At 39.2% G+C, this 20,737-nt stretch overlaps 1 protein-coding gene across 8 annotated transcripts in view; it reads left to right on the top strand.

Annotated features, from left to right (window-relative positions):
• Nucleotides 1-9,366: 9,366 nt before the first annotated feature.
• The window catches only part of POU2F1 (POU class 2 homeobox 1), a 51,566-nt gene continuing 40,195 nt past the window's right edge, over nt 9,367-20,737 (top strand). For 7 of the 8 annotated variants that reach the window (XM_014947314.1, XM_014947313.1, XM_014947310.1 and 4 more), the window contains exons 1-3: nt 9,367-9,430; nt 16,945-17,045; nt 19,982-20,035. In XM_014947314.1, the coding sequence (XP_014802800.1) occupies nt 9,373-9,430; nt 16,945-17,045; nt 19,982-20,035 (213 nt within the window). In that variant the 5' untranslated portion in view covers nt 9,367-9,372. The remainder of the gene's footprint in view (nt 9,431-16,944; nt 17,046-19,981; nt 20,036-20,737) is intronic. The other variant, XM_014947317.1, reaches the window with a different exon arrangement.

Here is a 20,737-nt window from a genome sequence, read left to right on the forward strand (position 1 = left end):
TTTTATGCCGTGGAAAGTTTGAAAGGATAGTTACGATTTGAGTTTGTGACAGCGAAGTAAAATTAGATGTAGACTAAAATTCCAATTCGTAGCAATTGCGTAATGACCAGTAATTCTAAACCAGGACAATTTTATTTGACTTTTCCAGACAACTGCTCTCTGGCTTTCAGAACAAACTTAGCAATTTTCAGGTAAAGTCAATTTTGTAAGCCAAAGTCAAAGGTGGTGGCTAAAATTAGAGCTTAGTTTGCTGCCTGAACTATGAACAGGCTTCTGTCTGTCTGTCTGTAATGACTCTAAGAGGATTGTGCCAACTTTAATACTGGTTTATTTTGTTGAAGTGCATGATTTTTAAAAATTTTTCATTATAACACATTGGAGTTCTGTTTGATGAAATTTTTATTAGGTTTCAGTTTCTGGAATGGAGACTTGGAACTGTCTTGAGTTAAACTGTAGTAGCTCTATGTAATGTCAGTTCAGGGCTAGCTGTATCTGCCATGGTCTTAGCTGGCATGGCATGTAGAAGGCAGCCTTACTCTGAGTGTTGCCAGTGTTCATTGACTTTGTGCTTAGTCAGGCACTACTTTCAAAGCTTTGGTGACCAGTCTTCTTCAGTGGTTCTTCAAAATGCGATATACTAGGCACTGATACGCTAATGAAGGCAGTATGCTAATATAATACAATTAATACTGTATTTCCTTTCCTTGTATCATTCTAAGAACTCTGCTCAAAAGAGAAATAATGAGTTGTTTGCTTATTGGCTAATCTTGCCATGTTGTAGCAAAAAGCATGCCTGCAAAGTTTACAATGGTTATGCTTGTCTCAGAGCTGGCTAGTGGCAGAAATTTCCTAGCTGTCGCTGAGGGCATGTGATAAGTGACATTTTACTGATATATGGAAACATATCTGTATAAAAATTAAGATTCTTCGCCCCCCACCCTCCCAAGGTGTTGAATGGAACAATGTTGATAGTAACTTTAGCCTTTATCCCTTGAATTCTGCCTCATTTTTATTTAAAAAAATAAAATGAAAAGAAAGTCTGACCAACCATCTGAAGGTAAGGGTTTAAACATCCTTTCCCCTTAGTTTGTAACAACTTTCCCTGTCTACAACACTTATTTAGAGGAGATGATACACTGGAGAATAATTTCGTGGAGTTTACAGTCAGTCGGTTGGGGATAATAAATAGAAAAAAAACAGGTGGAGAAATAAAAGAGAAGACACAAAAGGAGGTCTAACCAAGAGTTGCATAACCTGCAGGGGAAAATGAGGCTCCCCATCTAAAAATTAAGGTATTAAAGCATCAAGTATAATCATTATAACTGAATAAATAAAGTGACATATTGGTGAGACAAACAGCAAAACAAAAGCATTCATTTGAAAGGGGGAGCTATGGAAGATATGTAATGAATGAGAGAGGGAGAGATGGTCTCCTGAAGCCTTTTCTGCAGACTTTGAAGTGTTTGACTGAAGAACATCTTTGTCATACCTGGGTCCATGTGAGTGGCCTTTGGATTTATGAAAAAGCATGAATGGAATTATGTGGGGACAATCATCAATGTAAGAATTGTAGAATTGGGTGAAGAGGAGAGAAACAATTTTTGAGATGTTTGTAGTTGTGCGGGATGTGGAGGGTTTTTTGCACTGATGATCACAAGGTGCACAACTTTCTCTTCCTAGAGGTGCCTTTGGAGGAAAAATGAAACTTTGTGTGCAAAGCTCAGAGTGGTATTTTGCTTAAATGTGGGTACCAGCAGTATGACTTTAATTCAGGATGTTAAGTAACTCTTAAGAATCAAGAAAGAAAAGAATGGGCAATGATGTGGCAGAACCTAAACAGAAAGTTAAACTAAGTTAAACTAACATATTCTGCTATTGGTTTTGAAGCAGGGTGATAATGAACTGGTCCTCTCCAAACCTTTTCCTCTTTGTGTCTTCAGGCCTCCTTCGAAAGCCTACCATATAAATAGTTGCAGTAGTGTGGCCTATTGCAGACTATTTGTTTGTTTGAGGTTTTTTTGTTGTTTTGTTTTGCCAAAATTCAAGACCTTCAATAAAAGGGAAGGTAATAAAATTGTCAAAGAATGAAGTGGTCACTGGAAGAATTGGAAGAATACCAGAACCACTGGTTCCCCCTGCTCCCATCCCTCCAACACCCCAGCCCTGGCTCTAGTTTGCAAAGTCATTGTATAAGGTTTTATTTCAATTTTCAGTTTAGTGGAAGTTAGAGTTCAAATGAACATTCGTGTGAGGGTTGGTGTTTGTAAGGCAGACTGGTTGGTACAGTTGGGAATGGGAAGAAAACTTCTGCCTTCTTCCTGTTAGCTTTCAACGCAATGTTGATAGTATGGACAAGGAGTAGCACTGTGGTTACCACCAGCACGCTTGGTAACACTGCTTGAGGTACATCCTTCCCTGGCCTTTATTTGCTGTTTGCTTATTCTGTTGTTTGATGCAAGTCATCCATCACTACACACGTGCCTGCTTTTAACGGTCACTTCCTGCGGTCATGTGCTTTTGATACTGCACCTGTGTTTAACCAGCTCAATACAGACTCTCATCTGAAAAGGATACCAAAGGTAACACTGCTGTCCTCTTACTGCACTACTGGCTGTCTCAGCTCAGCCACTACTTACACTGACACTTGCTTTGTTAATGCTTGGCTTATTATACCATTTGTGCCGAGACTTTTCTGGTGAAGCAAATGGATTATCTCCCAGTGTACTCCAAAAGCATGTATGGAAGAGTGAAGATTACTGAAGGTCTGCAAATCATAGAGATGTGCCTTAGAGGTCTCAGTGGGACATGTGAATGAGTAGAAAACCAAGCTGGAAACAAGGTATTAGGAAAACCTGTTCAGTACATGCAGTTGTTTCCCTGCATTTGGGAGCACCTTCCCTTCCTGCAATCTTTTTCAAGTGTAGATCACTCATGTTAAATATATAGCAGGGAACATCTTGTGTTAAGTAGAGATATGAACCTGAACAGAAGAAGAGGTCAAGCATGGAAATAAATTCCAGTCAGTACAGGATGATTGAGAAGTCCCTTTTCTCTCGCTCCCTCTTGTTTGGAGAGGCAGTGCTTGAATTCACTTTAGAAATGAGGAGAAGCGAAGTACAGCTAGCTGCTGTTTTATTTTGGTTTTTTTTTTTAAGAAAAAAAGATAGTAAGGACCACTTACTCTTTAAATTCTCATTAACATCTGGAAGTGGGTGGCTCAACCCTGTAGTCTCCTGCATCATCCTGTTATCTTTTCCTGATCAAAATATTGAACATTAAGTATTGTGATGTCCACATTACACTTGAATTTTTATATAAATGTTCTTACTGTTTAGGACACTAATACTTGAGTGGTAAACAAACTGTTTGAAATAGTTTAGTCTAGCTTCATAGTTTTTCAGTACACTTAGTTCTGTGGACCACTTTTGGAAAACAAGATTGATTCCTCCACAGGCCAAAGCCTGTTCCCAGTTGTCCAGTCTTCAGTGTACTCTGTGGTCATAGCAGCAAGTGTGTTTTGGTTATCATTGGGTGGCTCAAAGATGTAACTTGGCTGTAAAGTGCCCCTTTCAAAAACTGTAGCTCTGCAGCAAGCTTTGTTTAGCTATATTGTGTACATTTGTGGAGGGGATTAGTAGAATTTTTTTTTTCTTCTTGGAAGTCATTGGGAAGCAAAAGACTAAATCTATTTTGATTTCACTTGGGATAGATTAGTGGGTGTCAAATGTTACACAATACTTGACATATCCACTGCTGTTAAGTTGGCCGTGGCAAAGGGATTACCCGATAATGAATCACCAAGCTCTTTAGCCTTTTAAAGGAAATCGTGCCTCTTCCTTGCCCTGGTGGTAGTCTCTTTCCATCCCAGGACCTTCTTGTGACAGTTCATGTTCAGATGTGAAAAACTCCACGCAGATGTGCAAGCACCGGTTTGACAGCTTTGTGTTCAGCTTCTACCTTGCTAATTGTTTTTGTGGGATTATTTGGATTGTGTAGAAAGCTTTTTCCAAATCCCCTTTATTACTGAAGTTATTGTTGCCAGCAGGAATAAGATTAAAGGTGCTTAAGTCTGTAGAGTTGTTTCTAATTTGTACGTGTCATTTCAGTGGCATTTGAACAGAACTCTGTCTCTTCCCCTCGTTACTCCCCTGTGGTACTGTGCTTGAGTTAGGGCTGAGAAGCCAAGCTATTGGAAGAAAATTCATTTTGTTCCCTAATTATTATGCTGGCACTCGGGAGATAATTTTTCCCTTCATGCACTGCCAATTAATATGCAAATGAGCTGATAAATATTTATACCATGATTTAAATTATGCAGGGAGCGCTTTCAGTGTACTCTGCAAATGAATTGTTCATGGACTTCAAAGTGCTGGCTGCTGTGCTAACGAGGGGAGATTTGCATAAGGCCCTAATCAGGCGCATACTGATTAAGCTTCATTATGGAAACTGCCAGCTGCAATCTTTGTTTCTATTTTATTACAAAAAGGGGAACTTTTCACGCTTCAGTCGCCTTGACAATGTCAGACACAGCTAGTAGGAGAGACTAAAACTCCACAGAGCAACTGAAGTTTCCCTGTTCAGTTGAAGATTGCTATGGTGTAACTGAAGTTGTATTTCTTCCCCTACCTCCCCACTCCCTTTCGTGTTCGGTCGAGAGCAGTAGTGTAGATTTGATAGAAATTGCCATTCTCCCTTTCCTTGGACTATCTGAACCTGTAGAGGATACCACAGCAATGCTGGACTGCAGCGACTACGTTCTAGGTGGGTACCAGCTCAGCTCTTTCTTACGAGCGTTTAATATGGAAATAGAGGCTGTGAGGTTGACTATGCATGGAGGCTTAATCACATATGCAGAGGCTAGCGAAGGTGTTTGTAAGGCTGAAGCTCACCAGTGAATCGGCAGCAAGTAGGTGACTGGTGGATAGATAGATAGATCTGTACCAGGGAAGTACATGATTTGGTTTTTTCTTCTTCTTTCTCTCGCTCCAGGAGAATTCGTTTCCTCTGCACTGGAGAGATATGCTGCTAGGCTTGGGTGATATTAATACAGACCTTTTGCTTTTAGGATTTCAATCTGAGAAGCATTTGGCTTCTAACAAACACTGGATTTGACTTGCGTATATGTGTGTTATGAATTTTAAAGCGTTAAAATAAATGAGAAACAGTCCCAGTCTCAAAGAATGTAGTAGCTGTATTGAGCCATTCCCCAGCAGAATGTATATGATGTCTGTGTATTTTTAATGAAATAGCAAGGTTCTTCATGCGTAATAGAAAATAAGGTGGAGGGCACAGTGGTTGCCATTGATACCGTTGGAAGCTGTGCCTAAGGTTACTGGGGTAATGTATTTCCTGTGCTGAGATTCCATTAGGACTCCACGACAGACATGCCATAATTTCTTCTTCATGTCTTTCACGGTTATTTACAATAATGGATCATCCCAATTTTACAATAGGTTTTGTTTATTTTCAAGACTCTTTCCCCAAAGCTCGACGTATGGATTTTTTTCTTATTCTTTTGATTCCCTTATATATAAGTTCTTACATGAACTTACATGTCAAAGTAAGAGAATATACTTTTGGATGGTAGATTTTAAAGCAGACATCTGAATATTTGTTTCTGAATATGAAGTGGCTTTTAAAAAATTAATTTCTAGAGAATTCTTGGCATATTTTCACTCGCATTGAACTTTGGTTTTTGCCATATGCATCAATGAATCATTTTTGGTGGTGCTGATGGGAGTATGAGGCAGTTTCACTTCAATGGGAGAAAGGGAACAGTTAATGATATGTTCCGTGTTGAGATTACCTGTGTTTTACTAGCTATGTACAGTCCCTAATACTCCAGGTTGGTCCAGCGTCTGCTACTTCTTTCTTCTGAATACCTTTTGAAATATAATGCTGCTGAGGGTGTGTGAAAGCCTGGCACAGCACTGCCTTGCGACACCCTCAGCCCTGCTAGCAGAGTAGCAGTACTGAATGCATTCGCTCCTGAGAGTTTGATTTCAGTCATGCACCTGCTGCTTTCGATCCTTCCTTCTGTGGAGTTTGTTTTTAGATAATGTTGGCAGAAGTTGTAGCCCAGGGCCTTTATTTAAAACCCGGGTAAGATCTAAAGGAAAAAGAAAAGGTGAAGGCATTATGGTTTGGGGTTTTTTTAGCCCACTTCATTTGTTTATTCTTTTAACTTTAAAGCAGAAATTGTATGGGCATGTATAAACCTAATAATCTTTTTATTTGACGTATAATGAATCCGTAGGTTTAGTATCCTGCGGTTATGTGTCTGTTTTGATGGTAGCAGTTTTGTGCTTCAGATGTATGTCATACCATTTGCAATGGAAATAGCGGCATTGTTCTTGATGCTTTACATGCAGAAGGCCCACAGATTGAACAAGAAATAGTCAGCTGGTGAAATAATGGATGCTATCCTTCGTTTGAACCTGAGCAGTACCAGAAAGATGGTTCTTCATCCAAATTGTTTTTTTGCAATTGCAATGTTTGAGGTCTTTGTTAGGGATGAATCTTTACAATAAAGCAGTCTTCATTTACACATGCTTGTGGTAGTTGGGTAAACTTTATGCGGATGTCTAGTACTAGGAAACACTGAAAATGTTTTTAAAAGGTTTTATTTTCCAGCAAAGCCTGAAAGAAAAACATGTATTGGTTACTTTATGAAAAGAAGTCTGTATGGTTATAACTTTGTCCTGAATAAACTTACTGGTCATGCGGGAAGATTTGTTGCATCCTTATACGGAGGGAACAGTCGCTACATTGCTTGGAGTTCTTGCACAGGGCAGTTGTGTCCCCCACTCCATGTTTAGTTTGTTTATTCCAGCATTAGTATCCTGCCCGGTAGCTCTAATATTTCAGTTTCTGCAACAAATTAGCACAGGAGTTTCTCTGATTTTTTAATTTTTTTTTTCTTACAAGAGCTTTCTGAAGTGGTTCAGTAAACGGATCCCTTGCTATTGAGAGACGATCTTCTCAGCCTGTACTCCTCCTTTCTGTGGTCAGTGCTATCACGAGTTCAGATGATCCTTGTGCCCTGGGCTTAAAAAACACAGTCTACGTCCAGTAGTCCCATGAGTTAGCCGAGTTTCTAAAACCAGTCTACAGGACTTCTAAGCTCTATTTGCTCATTTTCCTGTTGGTTGAGGACTCTTCATGTTTGTGTCCAAAGTGAAGTCTCCCTTTTGGTGTTCTCTGAACTTAAACTAATTTCAGTAGCCATCTGTGCGTCAAGGAATGAACTGATGCTCTTTATCAAATGAGTGTTGCCAATAATCACTTTAAGTAATTGTGCTGTTGCCACAACAGTAAACTCAATTTAAGGTACATGCAACTTCTAGATAGAAACATACTTTGTATTTATTTTACACACGATCTATCAGCAAGGAGGGGTACATCAACAACAAATGTTTCTGTGCCATCAGAGGAACCCATGTTCTGTTTCTAGAGTGTGGATCATGCTATCCAAATGTGGAAAATGACTAAATAAGGAGCTGGGAAGCAATAGGTTCTGTATCTGCAACCTTAGAAGAGCTCTACCTTTCAAGACTATGAAAATCTAACTAACCTACCAAGTCATAGCTTGAATCTGCTAGAAAGAGGTTGTGAAAAATGGGGCAAAACTTGCAGCCTTTTGTTGAAGTGTGGGCCAGCAGTGCTCAGCTGGAAAGTTTCTCCTCGCTCACTCGCCCTTTCAAAAGCCAGTTTAACACGTCTGCCTCTATACGAAGAGTAACATTGATAGTTCAAATCTTTTACATGTGGCTGACATTTGAAAGATTTAATCATAGGCATAGGAGCTTTCTGAGAAGGGTTGGGGCTCTGGAGAGGTTGAGTTAACTTGTTGACAGAAGATTTCTGTTTGCTACAGTCCTCTGGGTTTTCTAGGCCCTACTGGGTTCAACTGCAGCAGTTGTTTATGGGGAAAGTTAAATTTGTTTTAAAAATATTTATGCATCTTAAATTGTGTTTCCTAACTGCTTATTGGAGTTTCTCCAAGGTTGATGTCTCTCATCTTTTCTCTCACACGGGCTGCATTTCTAACTAGTTCCCTCCTCTTCCCACCCTGCACTCCCAGCCAGGCTTCATTATGACTCCTGTCTTCATTCAGGCCCTGTCCACCAGCCTCGTTCCTCCTTGGCTTGTGCTTCTGTTCCTCTGCGGCTGTTGCCCCTGGTTCTGATAGCCTGAGGGTGGCACTGGTCTCCCTGGGCAGTAGCCCAGGGTGATGGGACGGGACAATAGTCTGGCTTCTCATTTCCGACTCTCATAGACTGCCAAGCAATGAGGTGTCTGGGCATTCTTGGAGGTATCTGGGGGAAAGATAATGCTGTTACTGTATTCTTCTTCAGCCCATTGGTATTTTGGAAATCACTGCTTTGATGAAAGTATATGACACAGATAACCTTTTAAGCACCTAGCAAGACAATATCCTGGAGTAAAGGGTTCGTTTTGAGCTCATTGAACTTGCATTTAACTGGGTATGGGAATGGAAGAGTGTGCTTAAGGATTTGCTTACGGGTCACTTTATGAACTGGTCTGTCTTGAGATTCTTTTTGTAATTTTGGTTTGTGATAATGTGGCACACTGAGGTTGGTAGCAAGGAATGAGGAGGTAATAAGCTGGAGAGCTGATGCTGTACACAGAACATCTGTATAGATTCCTATATAAGGAAACTATATTCTCTGTCTGCCATCTGGAGAGGCCCTCTGCATTGCACTGTATTCAGCTGACAAGCTTTGAAACCAAGAGCAGGCTTTTCAATAGATTCATCCAGAGGGAGAGGAAAGAGGAATTATTTTATATTTATATGGGTTTGCATTAATATATAGGATATATAGAATAGCTTAATATCAGTGACATTCCTGTAAAATAAAAATGCAGTATTAGAAGAATGGCACCTATTAAATTATGGTGACTGAATTTCCTTTCTCTTGGTGGGGGGGAAACAACACAAGAGTAATGTAGGCTATGGTGGTCAGACTTAATGTTTTTGAATCTTGATGTAGTCATTGTTCCTCCCCCTACCCTGACCCCTTTTTGATTCTGTGACTTTTATTGTACTGAAAATTAAGTTCCTACCTATCTCTTCCTACTTACCAGCCCTCCTGCATGCTGTCTCTTATTCCCTTAACACCATGTTTTCACGTATGGGGATAATGACATACAAAATTTGGAAACAATATTTATGTATTCTGCTTCTGATCATTCATTTATAACATATTTGTGTTATAATGTGAATTAAGGTAAAGCACATATCAAATTCCTGATGTTCTGCACTTGTCTTAGACAAGAAAGCATGAATAGATTTGGGGTTTTATTGCTGTATTAGTTTATCTTTATTTCTGTTTTAATGCAGACTCAAGAATGAACAATCCGTCAGAAACCAGTAAACCATCAATGGATAGCGGAGATGGGAACACAGGTAAGAAATGATGAATCAGTCCATGGATATTTTCTGGTGGAACTGAATGGATATGAAAAGCCAAGTTTATTTACCAGTTTACAGGATTTAGAAAAACAAACGAAAACACACACACTTTACGGTTTTCAGAGACTTGGGAACACTTTTCTCTTGTCATTAACTCTACTGTATGCAGGGCATTATTCACACCTACTGTATCAGAGTACCACCCACACTTCGTATGTGAGATTCCCCTTCCCCACTTTGTCTATCTGTAATGTTTCTGATATTATGGAAGGTCTGGTGGCACTAGCTCACAGTAAGTAGTCACATTTTTTTCCTGGCAGAATATACCTTCGGCACCTCTAACATCGTCGTTTATTTTTGGGTTGAAATTTTCCCTGGCAGATGTGGGCCACGGGCTGATCTTGTTTTCATTTTGGATTTCATTCAAGCTCTCATAACAGTCCTCAAGAACAAGGCAAAGGGAGAAAGCACTGTTTCTCAGTATTTAAAAGAAAAAAAAAAAGTTAGCTAGCTTTTCTGTATTTACTTTGTGTGTTAGAATAGAACCTTGAAATTTGGCTGGGGAAAAATAGCCTTTGTCTCAGGGCCAATGTGGCACATCCATAAAATGTGGCCAAGTTCCAAGCCATTGAAGAAGCTTGTCAAGCCCCTATAACTTAATCATGCTATCTTATGCTTTAATTACCTTTGTGGAGGTAATTTAATGTTCATTTTGGAAGCAAAAGAAGTGACAATTCAGAATGGAAAATAAATAGGTTAACCTGAGTCAGTCTTCTCTGAGCTCAGGGTAGCATTTGGAAAGAGAAAATTGTAATGAGAAGGAACTTGTTCTTGTTGCTTTGAGAGAAGTCTTGTTACTTCGTATGAGGAAAATTATTTTTCCTCCTCTTGGTTCAATAATAAGAGTTTAAAATTAAACTCTGGAGTTGTGATGAAATTAACAATTTATTTCATTTTATGTTGCTGTCTCCTCATTCTTTGTGTAAGGCTTTAATTCAGCTAAGAGTGACTGAATGTTCCTGATACTGATCCGAGAGGCTGGATGTTTTCTGCCAATGCATGGGGTCAGTCAAAAGGAATTCTGTTCACTTATTAATGTGTGTTTTGTTAGTGGCGCCTCAGTTTTTATAATTTCCATTGTATTTGTAATAGGAGAAGTATAAATTCTTTTTGTGTAAAAAAAAATTATTTATTAAATATTTAATACTGGTTTAGGATGATATAAAACATTATTTCAAAAAACGTGGTCTGTAAATACTTCATAAATAGCATCAAGAGAACAATGGTTTTAAATATTTCCTCTAGAATCCTTGTAGCTGGATGGTGTGTGTGTAAACTGAGAAAATTCAGACTTCCTGCTCTGTATGATGACACTATCCTGTGTATTTCTCCAAAGAGTGCATTCCCAATGCGCTTCACTAAGTGCAGCTTTAGGTAGCAGTTCCACCTAAACCGAGCTGTTAAAGAGGAGAACTTGGTTTATTCAAAGGTAGTCCATTATCACAGAAGTATTGCATCTGCTTCAGCAGAACCCTGACTCTGATCTCCTAGGCAAATACTTCACCAGTGTGAAGGCGTTGGTCATAGTATAAAGAAATTGATGGGTCGTAAAGCTGCAAGTAGGTGCTTTCATCACAAAAGAGGATACAACATCTGTGTTTTTTATACTCTAATACTAAGATTAGTTATCACAAAAGTTTGACTCTTAATGGTGTTTGTACTATTTGCAAACATTGCTTCTGTAGTCTACATGTTCCCAGTCCCTCCTTTCCACTTTGTTTCCTGACTTTTAAAATGATGCAAACTAAAATAATCTAGATTTTTTGAGGACCCTTGGTTCTGCAGTTATTGTTTTGTTTTTAAATATAGTGCTCATAAACTACTGGAGGTAGTGATTAACGGCATTTGTGATGTTCTCTGGGGGCTCCAAGCATCAGTTGCATTAGACAACTGGCAGATGTTAAACCCTGAAAGAAATAATCACAGAATGTGATTTTAGGCTTCTGGTCAGGGTACTTACATTATGGTTCTAGCTCTATGCATACTTTGTGAAAAGAAGTCAGCTTTTGACTTGGATGCTAAGGAACTGGAAGTGCCATTGATTATCTGGGGAGCATAGGCTCTAAAGCAAAATACGTGAAGATAATTTTTATAAACACTCAAGAGTTCTAATTTTTGTAACTTTCTGTCATGGCCTATTTTCCAGTGACATTTGTAAATCACTTGAGCCTGCTGTGTAAGCACCACTAGTTTATCTTTTGAACTTCAGTAGATGTTTGTTTGGGTCATTCCTGTTTTAAACTGTAGTGAGCTGATGCAATTTGAAAATTTTAGGAGAAATCAGTGTAGGGCATGGAATTCATGTTTGGCAGAGCTACTGTTCTGAGGAAGAAAAAAGTACAGTTGCCGCTGGTAAAGATGACTTAACATCAGTGATTCTCTAAGCTAACAGCTAAGTTTCATGGAAGTTAACAAATTCGGGGCTTGTGTTTCTGACTCTTGACTATTTTGAGAACGTAATAAAGTCCCCTGAATACGTTGGTCACAATAGAATGTCTGAAACAGATTCTAACTTTTACAGTTTTTGTGCTAACTGGACTCTACTTTTAACCATCTGAAAAAGCAACCCATCTTTCATATTAATTAAAAACAACAACGAAAAAAGTCTGAGTACAAGATTTGTTAGATGGCTGTTTTCACAAGAACATGAATTGATCAACTGCTCATCAGTATTGCAGAATTACACAAATCTTTTCCAACCTTCAGTGGTGGGTGGACAGTCTACTTAGTATCTACTAGGAAAAACAGAGAGAAATAAAGAGTGTCTTACAGTAAACGGATAACCCTTTTGGTTTCCTTTTTACAGGTTGCAGCATAAAATTTTCCGAAACAGCTCTAACATTTTTTGTTTGTTTAATGCATATTCTTTTTTAAAAGCTGTGTGAATGTACTATGAAAGGCAAGGTTATAATGTCTATGGAAACTGTAGTATTATGACACGCATTGACATAGTATCAAAATAGTAAGTTTTGTAAGTGTAGTATTTGGAAGGATTCTGAGGATTCATGTTTGTGTTGCTTCATTTCCAGAGATAGATTTTCCAGTTTCCATAAGGAGAAAGTCTATAGGAGAGCGGGAGAGGGGCCATGAAATATTCTTTAACTGATAAAATTCTGGGTAAATATCAATGCTGAACTCCTTCCTAGGAATGTGAACAAGAAATCAACAATTCCTGCGTGTTGGGGATCTCTCTCAATGCACGCATGCAGAGAGGGAGATGGGGAAATGTACTGCTGGTGCTGGAAGATGTCTCCCAGAGCACGGTGTAGATACCCACTCAAGTTAGTCCTTCTCCTTGTTTGTCTTCCCTTCCCAGGTCCTTTCTTGCACCTTACTCCAAATCTACCCAGACCTGTTTGTAAACTCATACTAAAGCTTGATGATTATGATCTTGGATTTTGAGTCTACGTTCTTCTCCTTGACTGCAGATGCAGTGTTATCTTGCTTGCTTCGTTGTACCTCTGCAGGTACAATTCCAATCTTCATACTTAGTGTTCTGTTCCTTTCCCTGGAGTGAGAGTGAGATGGTTCAAAGATTTGATTTGGCTGAAAATAAGTTGTGCTTAGTGTTAGTCTTCATCCAAACCAGCTCTGTGAAGTAGCTAACCACATGACTGAATTTATGCCAGATTTTAAATGTTCTTAAGTTTCATTGGACTTGGCCTGTAAGAGTAAAAATTTCATCCTGCAGCTTGATTCAGTCTTACCACCTTGTTGGGGCAGGGGAGGCTCATTTCCCTACTACCATGTCTCTGACCTCCCCTGCTTTGCATTATCTGCTGCTTGCTGGGCCCTAAGGTAAGTTAATTCATCTCACATAACTGGCAGAAAACTAACTTGACCAAAGGTAAAAGGGAACAGTTCACATAAATATTTTTTTTTTACTCAGTTAGAAAGGTGAATTGGCTTGCTACCACGTCCATGAACTACCAGAAGGGGCAGGCCAGGGACAATAGAGTTGGAACCAAGAAGAAAGGGGAGATGGAGGGTTCCTACTCCTGTTTCTTTGATAGAATCATAGAATGGTCCAGGCCGGAAGGGACCTCCAAAGGTCATCTAGTCTGGCCTCCCCACAGTCAGCAGGGACACCCCCAACTAGCCCAGGCTGCCCAGGGCCTTATCGAACCTCACCTTGAATATCTCCAGGGACGGGGCCTCAACCACCTCCCTGGGCAATCTGTTCCAGTGTTCCACCACCCTCATAGTAAAGAACTTTCTCCTAATCACCAATCTAAATCTGCTCCTCTTCAGCTTAAAACCGTTGCCCCTCGTCCTGTCACTACAGGCCATTGTAAACACTCTCCCCAGCCTTCCTGTAGGCCCCCCTCAGGAATTGGAAGGCCTCTATTAGGTCTCCCCAGAGCCTCCTCTTCTCCAGGCTGAACAACCCCAGCTCCCTCAGCCTGTCCTCATAGCAGAGGTGCTCCAACCCCCTGATCATTTTAGTGGCCCTCCTCTGGACCCGCTCCATCAGGTCCATGTCCTTCTTATATTGAAGGCTCCAGACCTGCACACAGTACTCAGGTGAGGTCTCACCAGAGCAGAGCAAAGTGGCAGAATCACCTCTCTGGACCTGCTGGCAACACTTCTTTTGATGCATCCCAGGATGTGATTGGCCTTCTGGGCTGCAAGTGCACACTTCCTGCTCATGTCCAGCTTCTTGTCCATAATGATGTCAGTGAGTTGTTAGATCAGCTCTAGTGGTTACAGCAGCTGGGATGGAGATGGAAAACATATAAATAATTGGGATTGTTAAAATCACAACACTTGTGATTGCATCTGCCATGTCTATTAATCACCGTGGGTTTTTGCATTTAACTCTTACCTTGAGCAGAAGTGACGTTCTGGTCCTTTCATGTCCTCACAATGTGCTGACCTTCTGCTTCTGACAGCTCCATTTTCCGGTCTCCTGATCAGATTTCTTGGATTCCACAGGAGTGCTGTCACATCCTTATGAGCACCCTAAGAGCAAGGCCTCTCATATGCTAGACTCAAAGTTCATTCTCCCTGCTGTTCTTCAAAAGACGTAGGCACCCTGTGATAAATGCAAGCAACCTGGGTAGCATTCCTTCCAAAACTTATGCTGCATTCGAAGGGAAAGGGACACTGTACTTCCAAATACCAAAGAAAGCTTAAGATGCAAGTAGAACAGAGAGTGAACAGGTGTGGTTTGGGTTTTTGTGCTATGAGTTTGGTTTTGGGAGGTGTGGGAAGAGGGAGTTGGAGTCCTTCAAGGTTGAATTTAAACAAAAAAATTTTTTTTTTCTCTTGGTACCTGTCTAAACTGGTTTTTTGGACCCATGGAGATTTTAAGCTCAGTCTTGGAACTTGTTTTGTTAAAAACTATCAACCCTAGGAGACTCATTTCAAATTTCCATATTAAGAGTCAGTAGAAGTGCGAACTGGAACATTTCTTTTGCACACAGGCACAGCAGTGCTTTTTTGATATGGTATGATTTGAGGCTCTTTTTGGAAGTTAGTTAACTAGAACAGCTTCACCTATTTATTTAAGGTGAGGCTTCCAGCTAGTCCTCGCAGAAACTGGTAATTTTTTGACCCCCACAAGTTTGCAATTGGAATGAAGAATATCTGCCTTACAGTAGGTTTTCTTATGTGTATTTTTTTTTCCCTACGTGGGGGTCTCTGACCATAGGTTGAAAACTATTCAAAACATCTGCTTACATATGGAAGTGGTAGATTTTTTCCATTGCATTACAGTAGCTTTTGGTCAGCAATTATTTTTATGTATTTACCCGGTCATCTTTCCACTCCCTTTGGGCTTCTGCATTGACAGAATTCTGCAGCTTACTGGAAAGAATGAAAATAGGTGAGATTCCTGTAGCTCTTTCCAACAGACCTTATGTACCTTTGCTGGGATAAATGCAACCAAGTTTCATTCATTCAAAATCAGTTCAGACCAGTGATAGTCCTTCCATTCCCTTTGGATTGGAATTTTAGACTCATTAAGCAAAATAATTTTATGTAGTTTAAAATTTGAGTATTTTTAATATGTCTGTGGATCTTTGGCTGCACATATGTCTCCTAAGTCTCTAAACCCTGGCCCAAAGCACAGAACTAAAAACCTGAGAGTAGGCTAACTCTTCCCCACAGCATCTCCACCAAAGATGCATCAAAGGGCCACCTTAGGTGTGTACCTTACGTGGGTACTAGAAAGCTTGACCATCAATTTAATTGAACAGTGACTCCATCTTTAGAAATTTTATCTGTGTGAGCTGTTTGTAGGTCAAAATAGCAATGTAAAATATTGGATAATGTATTTTACTAATCAAATTTTATGCCTACTTGCTTTTGCTGATCTTTCTAAGGAATAGCAAGCCCTTGTTGCTGAATAACAACTGTGACTGTCTTTTGCTTAGTAGATAACCTAGATTTTTGTGACGGAAAGTGTAAATGATTGAAGGAATTTTGAAGTAGGAGTTAGTTGAAGACCTGTCTGTAGGCACTGAATAAAATCTGATTGTCATGAAAAGTAAACATGCAAGTCTAAAGCTGGTTTTACTTCATTTCAATCACGCAATTTTTAAGATTGCATCATCTGTTCTAGAAATTCCACGCAGCCTGATACACTCAGAGTCTCCCTTCTTGTTGTTAGTCTCTGTAGGCAGTAATACCCAGCATACAAAACCAGTTGTTGATAATCCCTAATGTTGATTTTTATCATCTCCCCACAGAATGATTCTTAAATGTTTGTGGTTATAGCTCCTCTTGGCAGAAGAGAATTCTGTAATTCTGTGGTAGTTTCTTATAGAAAAAAAATGTTCTCTTCCCCCTCCTTCCCCCTTCTCACAACCAGATTATTTGGGGGTTTCGTGTTTTCTGAGCTATTTAGGAAGAAGACAACACAAATATAGGGAAATAATCAGTTTTTACTTACATGTTTTTAGTTTTATGGAAGCGAGTGGGAGCAAAAGCAAGCTGAGGGAGTTATCTTATGTAATGAGAGCACAAATATTCATGGATATGTGGAGGTATCTTAAAACTGGGGCCCATAACTGCTATGTATATACAGTACTTCTGTTTTCATCAAGTATTATTTTACCTGTCTTTAGATCCTTGTTCTTGCCACTTTCTGAACTTGAAGATAGTCTTCAGCTGCTGGATAGAAAGTGCGTGGAGAATGGAAACACGTTTAACCTTAGCAGCATGCACCCATTTGATCCTCAAACCGTGGTAAAGAATGATGGTGTAATAGTGTACATAGAGTAGGTAAGATGGTAGAAGCTTAAGAAAATAGGATGTTGGTTTTGTTCAGCTGACAAATGCTGTATTACCAAAGTCTGGAAGAGATACTGCTTCCTCACCCTGTCTCAGAGGTTTTTTTTTTTACTACATAGTATTAAGAGAATAGCAGGAGATTTAGGAATATTAATTCTTATTCCATTTTATAAAAGTAATAGCTCAGAGTTCTTAATATCTCTTTTCTCCAGGCACACAAACAAATGGCCTGGACTTTCAAAAGCAGCCTGTGCCTGTCGGAGGAGCGATCTCTACAGCCCAGGCCCAGGCCTTCCTTGGGCACCTTCATCAGGTAAGAAAAGACCCATTTTGAAGTAGGGGAGACTTGGGCAAGTACGAATGCAGCTGCTCTTGTATGTTCTGTGTTCTCTCTTTCTATGAATGATGGGTAGTTGTGTAAAGGAACGTATGGGTAGACCATGTGCTTAAATAGTTTGGAAGGGAAAAGGTTCTTCTTGTAGCCCTCACTTCAGTGCCTTAGGCTGCAGAATATGTCCAGATAGGGTGAGATCTGTCTGTTTGAGGTAACTAGAAAGCCCCTTTTTGGGGACTTGAGAATGCCTGAAGTATTTTTATTTGTATTGGAAAAAAAAAAACACCTTAATGGAGATACCAAATTGAAAGGCAAGGTAAAGTTTAATCTTTTTTGTAAGGGATTGTATTGGCCCAACAGCTGCCAAGGTTCTGAAAGTGTTCCTACCTAGTTAGGAAACCAGAAGTGCTATCAGCACTATGCTTCACTCTTTCAAAGTCTTACATGTTAACTAGAAACGTGAAGTGATAGTACTTACTTAAGCATATACAGCTTGTGAGTTTTTATTTTTTTAAAAGTTATTTCAAGGACCTGGTTGTCAGATGATATTCAGGCTTCTCCTACTCTCTCTCTGTTCTGCAGCTGCAGTGTTTAGGAAATCAAAGCTGAACTTCAGATGTAGGCTGAAGCAAAATGGGGCATCCCTAGGTGAAGAGAAGTTTAAGGGGCATTTTTTGTAGTTTTTTATCTGTTCGCACTTGATGTATGAAAACAAATGTCCTAATTTCTTTCCCTTCCTCAGCACCAAGTTTAAACTTTAAAATACTGTACCTAATTGGCTGACCTCGAGTGTTTGAGGTCTGAGGTTGCACAGTTATTGTGATATAATTGACATACTGAAGCTTTTATGCCCTCTTTTAAGAGCTCTGAACTGCCATTTTATTGTATGGAACATTCCACACATCTTGCCACATAATTAAAATTTTCCTAGTAGATTGGGTTATATAGGACCTAGGGAGTGCCAGTGTTTGAATTTGCTGAACCAATGGACTGTCGTAGACTGCCTTTATGTGGAGAGAAGCTGACTAGTTTTCATGGGTTGTCAGTATGTGTTTAACACCAAGACAGATACAGCTGTTCAGTGGAATTTTGTGTGTTTGTTTTAGTCTTCGTTTTGTTATATAGATTGATCCAGGACAGTAACTGTATTTAGCACAGTGCTTTATCTTGCTTTGGTAATGTATTTATTTAAGCAGTTGTCAGGATCTTTATAACTTCATGTTTGATAAAGTGTGATTCATTTCTTGAGACTCTACTTCAAAGGAAAATCTCAGCTATTCTTTTATGTACCTGCAGGTGTGTGGGAATCTATTGTCAAACAGTCCTCTTCTAGTGTGGCTGCTGTTAGTGGGGTATTATTCACCTTAACACACAGTGCTTTCCTCCAGACTAATGCAAAATATTAGCTTGTAGACAACATTCAGAAATAGTTTAATTTCTAATTTAAAAATGTTTGTTGTGTGGTGGAAGGGATGTCCAAATTGTATTCAAAGAGATTTTCAGGAGTACGCTGGCTGTACTTGAGTGAGATATATTTGTAGTCTTCTATGTGGTTTTTGTATTATTATGTAATTTTAGAGTATTATTTCTGAGTATATTTTTTGATTAGCAGGCTTTTATTATTTAGATTATTCTCTGCTGTTAATTCACGTTAAAAACTCAGGTTACATCAACTGTGTCAACTATATTTTGCTTGTGGCGAGGAGGAACTTTTCTAAAAGTGTTTGCTTGGATGTAGAACATGCTTAGTAAGTCTGGTACCTTCGTCTAGAGTGGTAGGAAATATTTCCAAGGTGACTCCTAAGGTTGCCTGTTTGAATATTCAGTTATTAGTTTCATGTACTGCAATTTAAATCAAAACTCTGCTTCCTGTGCTTGCCGATATGTGGACTCTCTTTTATAAAAATTATGTAGGGACACCTTTTTATAGAGGCAAGAGTGCTGCATTTTGCTTTGCTTTATTGTATCATTCTGTGTTGCCTGGTTTTCAAATGAGCAGTGGTTTTCAAACATGGCCAGAGATGGAATTAAATACAGGCTGTAACTCTGACCTTTAAAAGTGTTGGTAATTAATTACATAGCATTCCTTCTTTATCGCAGGAGTGGTTGTAGAAACAAGGCTAGACTGATTAAAGCAGTCTTCAGTAAATGAAAATCAGCATTTGTTGTACAGAGAAGATCCTTATTAGAGATAAAATAAAAGTCTTTAAAAATTTCACTTTCTGAAGCATCAGTTTTTCTTCACGGCTGACCCACAAGAACTTCTTTGGACCTGTTAATCACACACACATTGAATTCAAGTTTTGAGTATACCTGAATCAATACAGCTATTGTAAAGTGTCTCTAGTCTTCTGTATTGAGATCTCCTTTTCAGTGGCTGCAAATACTTGAACGGGTTGATTTGAGGAAGAGTGTTTATGCTGTGGGTTTAGTGCTGTGCAGGTGATTGCTCCTCTATTGTATAAGGAAGCAGGGTAATGCAGTGTACATATTTGGGGTAGATCCATTCTGAAATATTAGAAGAATGATGATGAGCATACCTTAACGTCCTCCCCTGAAGCCTGGATTTTTTTAACAGGAATAGGAATAGTTAGCCTGTCCACCCCAAAATGCTCTGTTTCAACTCAATTTCATGATAACATCTAGATCCCTAGGCAGGGTCTTTCAGCAAGATAGCAATACTTTCAGCAAGAGGTAGACAAATAACATGGTAGGAGAGTCTTACAGGGTTTGTTTTTTTTTTTTCAGCCTAGAGCACAACCCCTATCTCAGTGATTCAGGTGTTAGAGGGACATGCATTGTTCTTGGAGCAGTTTTTGTTGGGGTGCAAGCGGGGAGGTTGTTCTTTGTTTACATTGTTAAAGTTTTCTGTGGGTTCTACATTATTTCATTTCTATTTTTGCACTATATTGTAGGTCCAGCTCGCTGGAACAAGTTTACAGGCTGCTGCTCAGTCCTTAAATGTACAGGTAAAGACAGTTTCGTACTGCTGCTCGTCCTTCTCTCATTCCAAATAGCATTATAGTCCCATTAGAGATAGTTTTTAACTTACGTTATTCCGTTTTTTCATTCTGACTGGTCCTGCAAGTGATAGGTATGAAGGTAGAATAGGTTTACAACTGTAATTCAGGTTTAGAATTGAAAGCGTTCAGAAACTGGAGTTGTTTAAAACATGCAGTGATCATAATTTTATACTGAATTTCAATCAGGTGTTACATCATGACAACTATAAAACTCTAGGAATATTCATGTTCTTCTCTTTATTTACTTATTTTAAACATAGCAAGTAGTCCTTTGCAGTTTGTCCTTACTTCTGGTAGCTACATGTAGGACTGTAATGTAACATTAACTATTTAATGTGGCTAGTGTAGATTGCTTGTGTAAGTAACACGTAGTGATTTCAAGTAGAAGTCAGAGTAATTGTTATTTAATAATGTACGTGAGACAACAAAGCTTTCAAACTTTTTTATGATGCTGAACACTTCAGTGTATCCGTTAACGTGCCACTTCCTCTCAGTACTATATTAAGGGGCAAGGGATGCAGTTTTATTGAAAACTGGTTTCAGTATTGCTTGTTATTAAAGAATGTAGGTAGTGCATTACATGAAATGCAATAGAATGTGGACCCACTTATACATAATAACAATTTGGAAAGAAGAAGAGGTATAGTG

The sequence above is a fragment of the Calidris pugnax genome, unplaced genomic scaffold (assembly GCF_001431845.1).
Source record: "Calidris pugnax isolate Ruff unplaced genomic scaffold, ASM143184v1 scaffold95, whole genome shotgun sequence".
Classification (NCBI taxonomy): domain Eukaryota; kingdom Metazoa; phylum Chordata; class Aves; order Charadriiformes; family Scolopacidae; genus Calidris; species Calidris pugnax.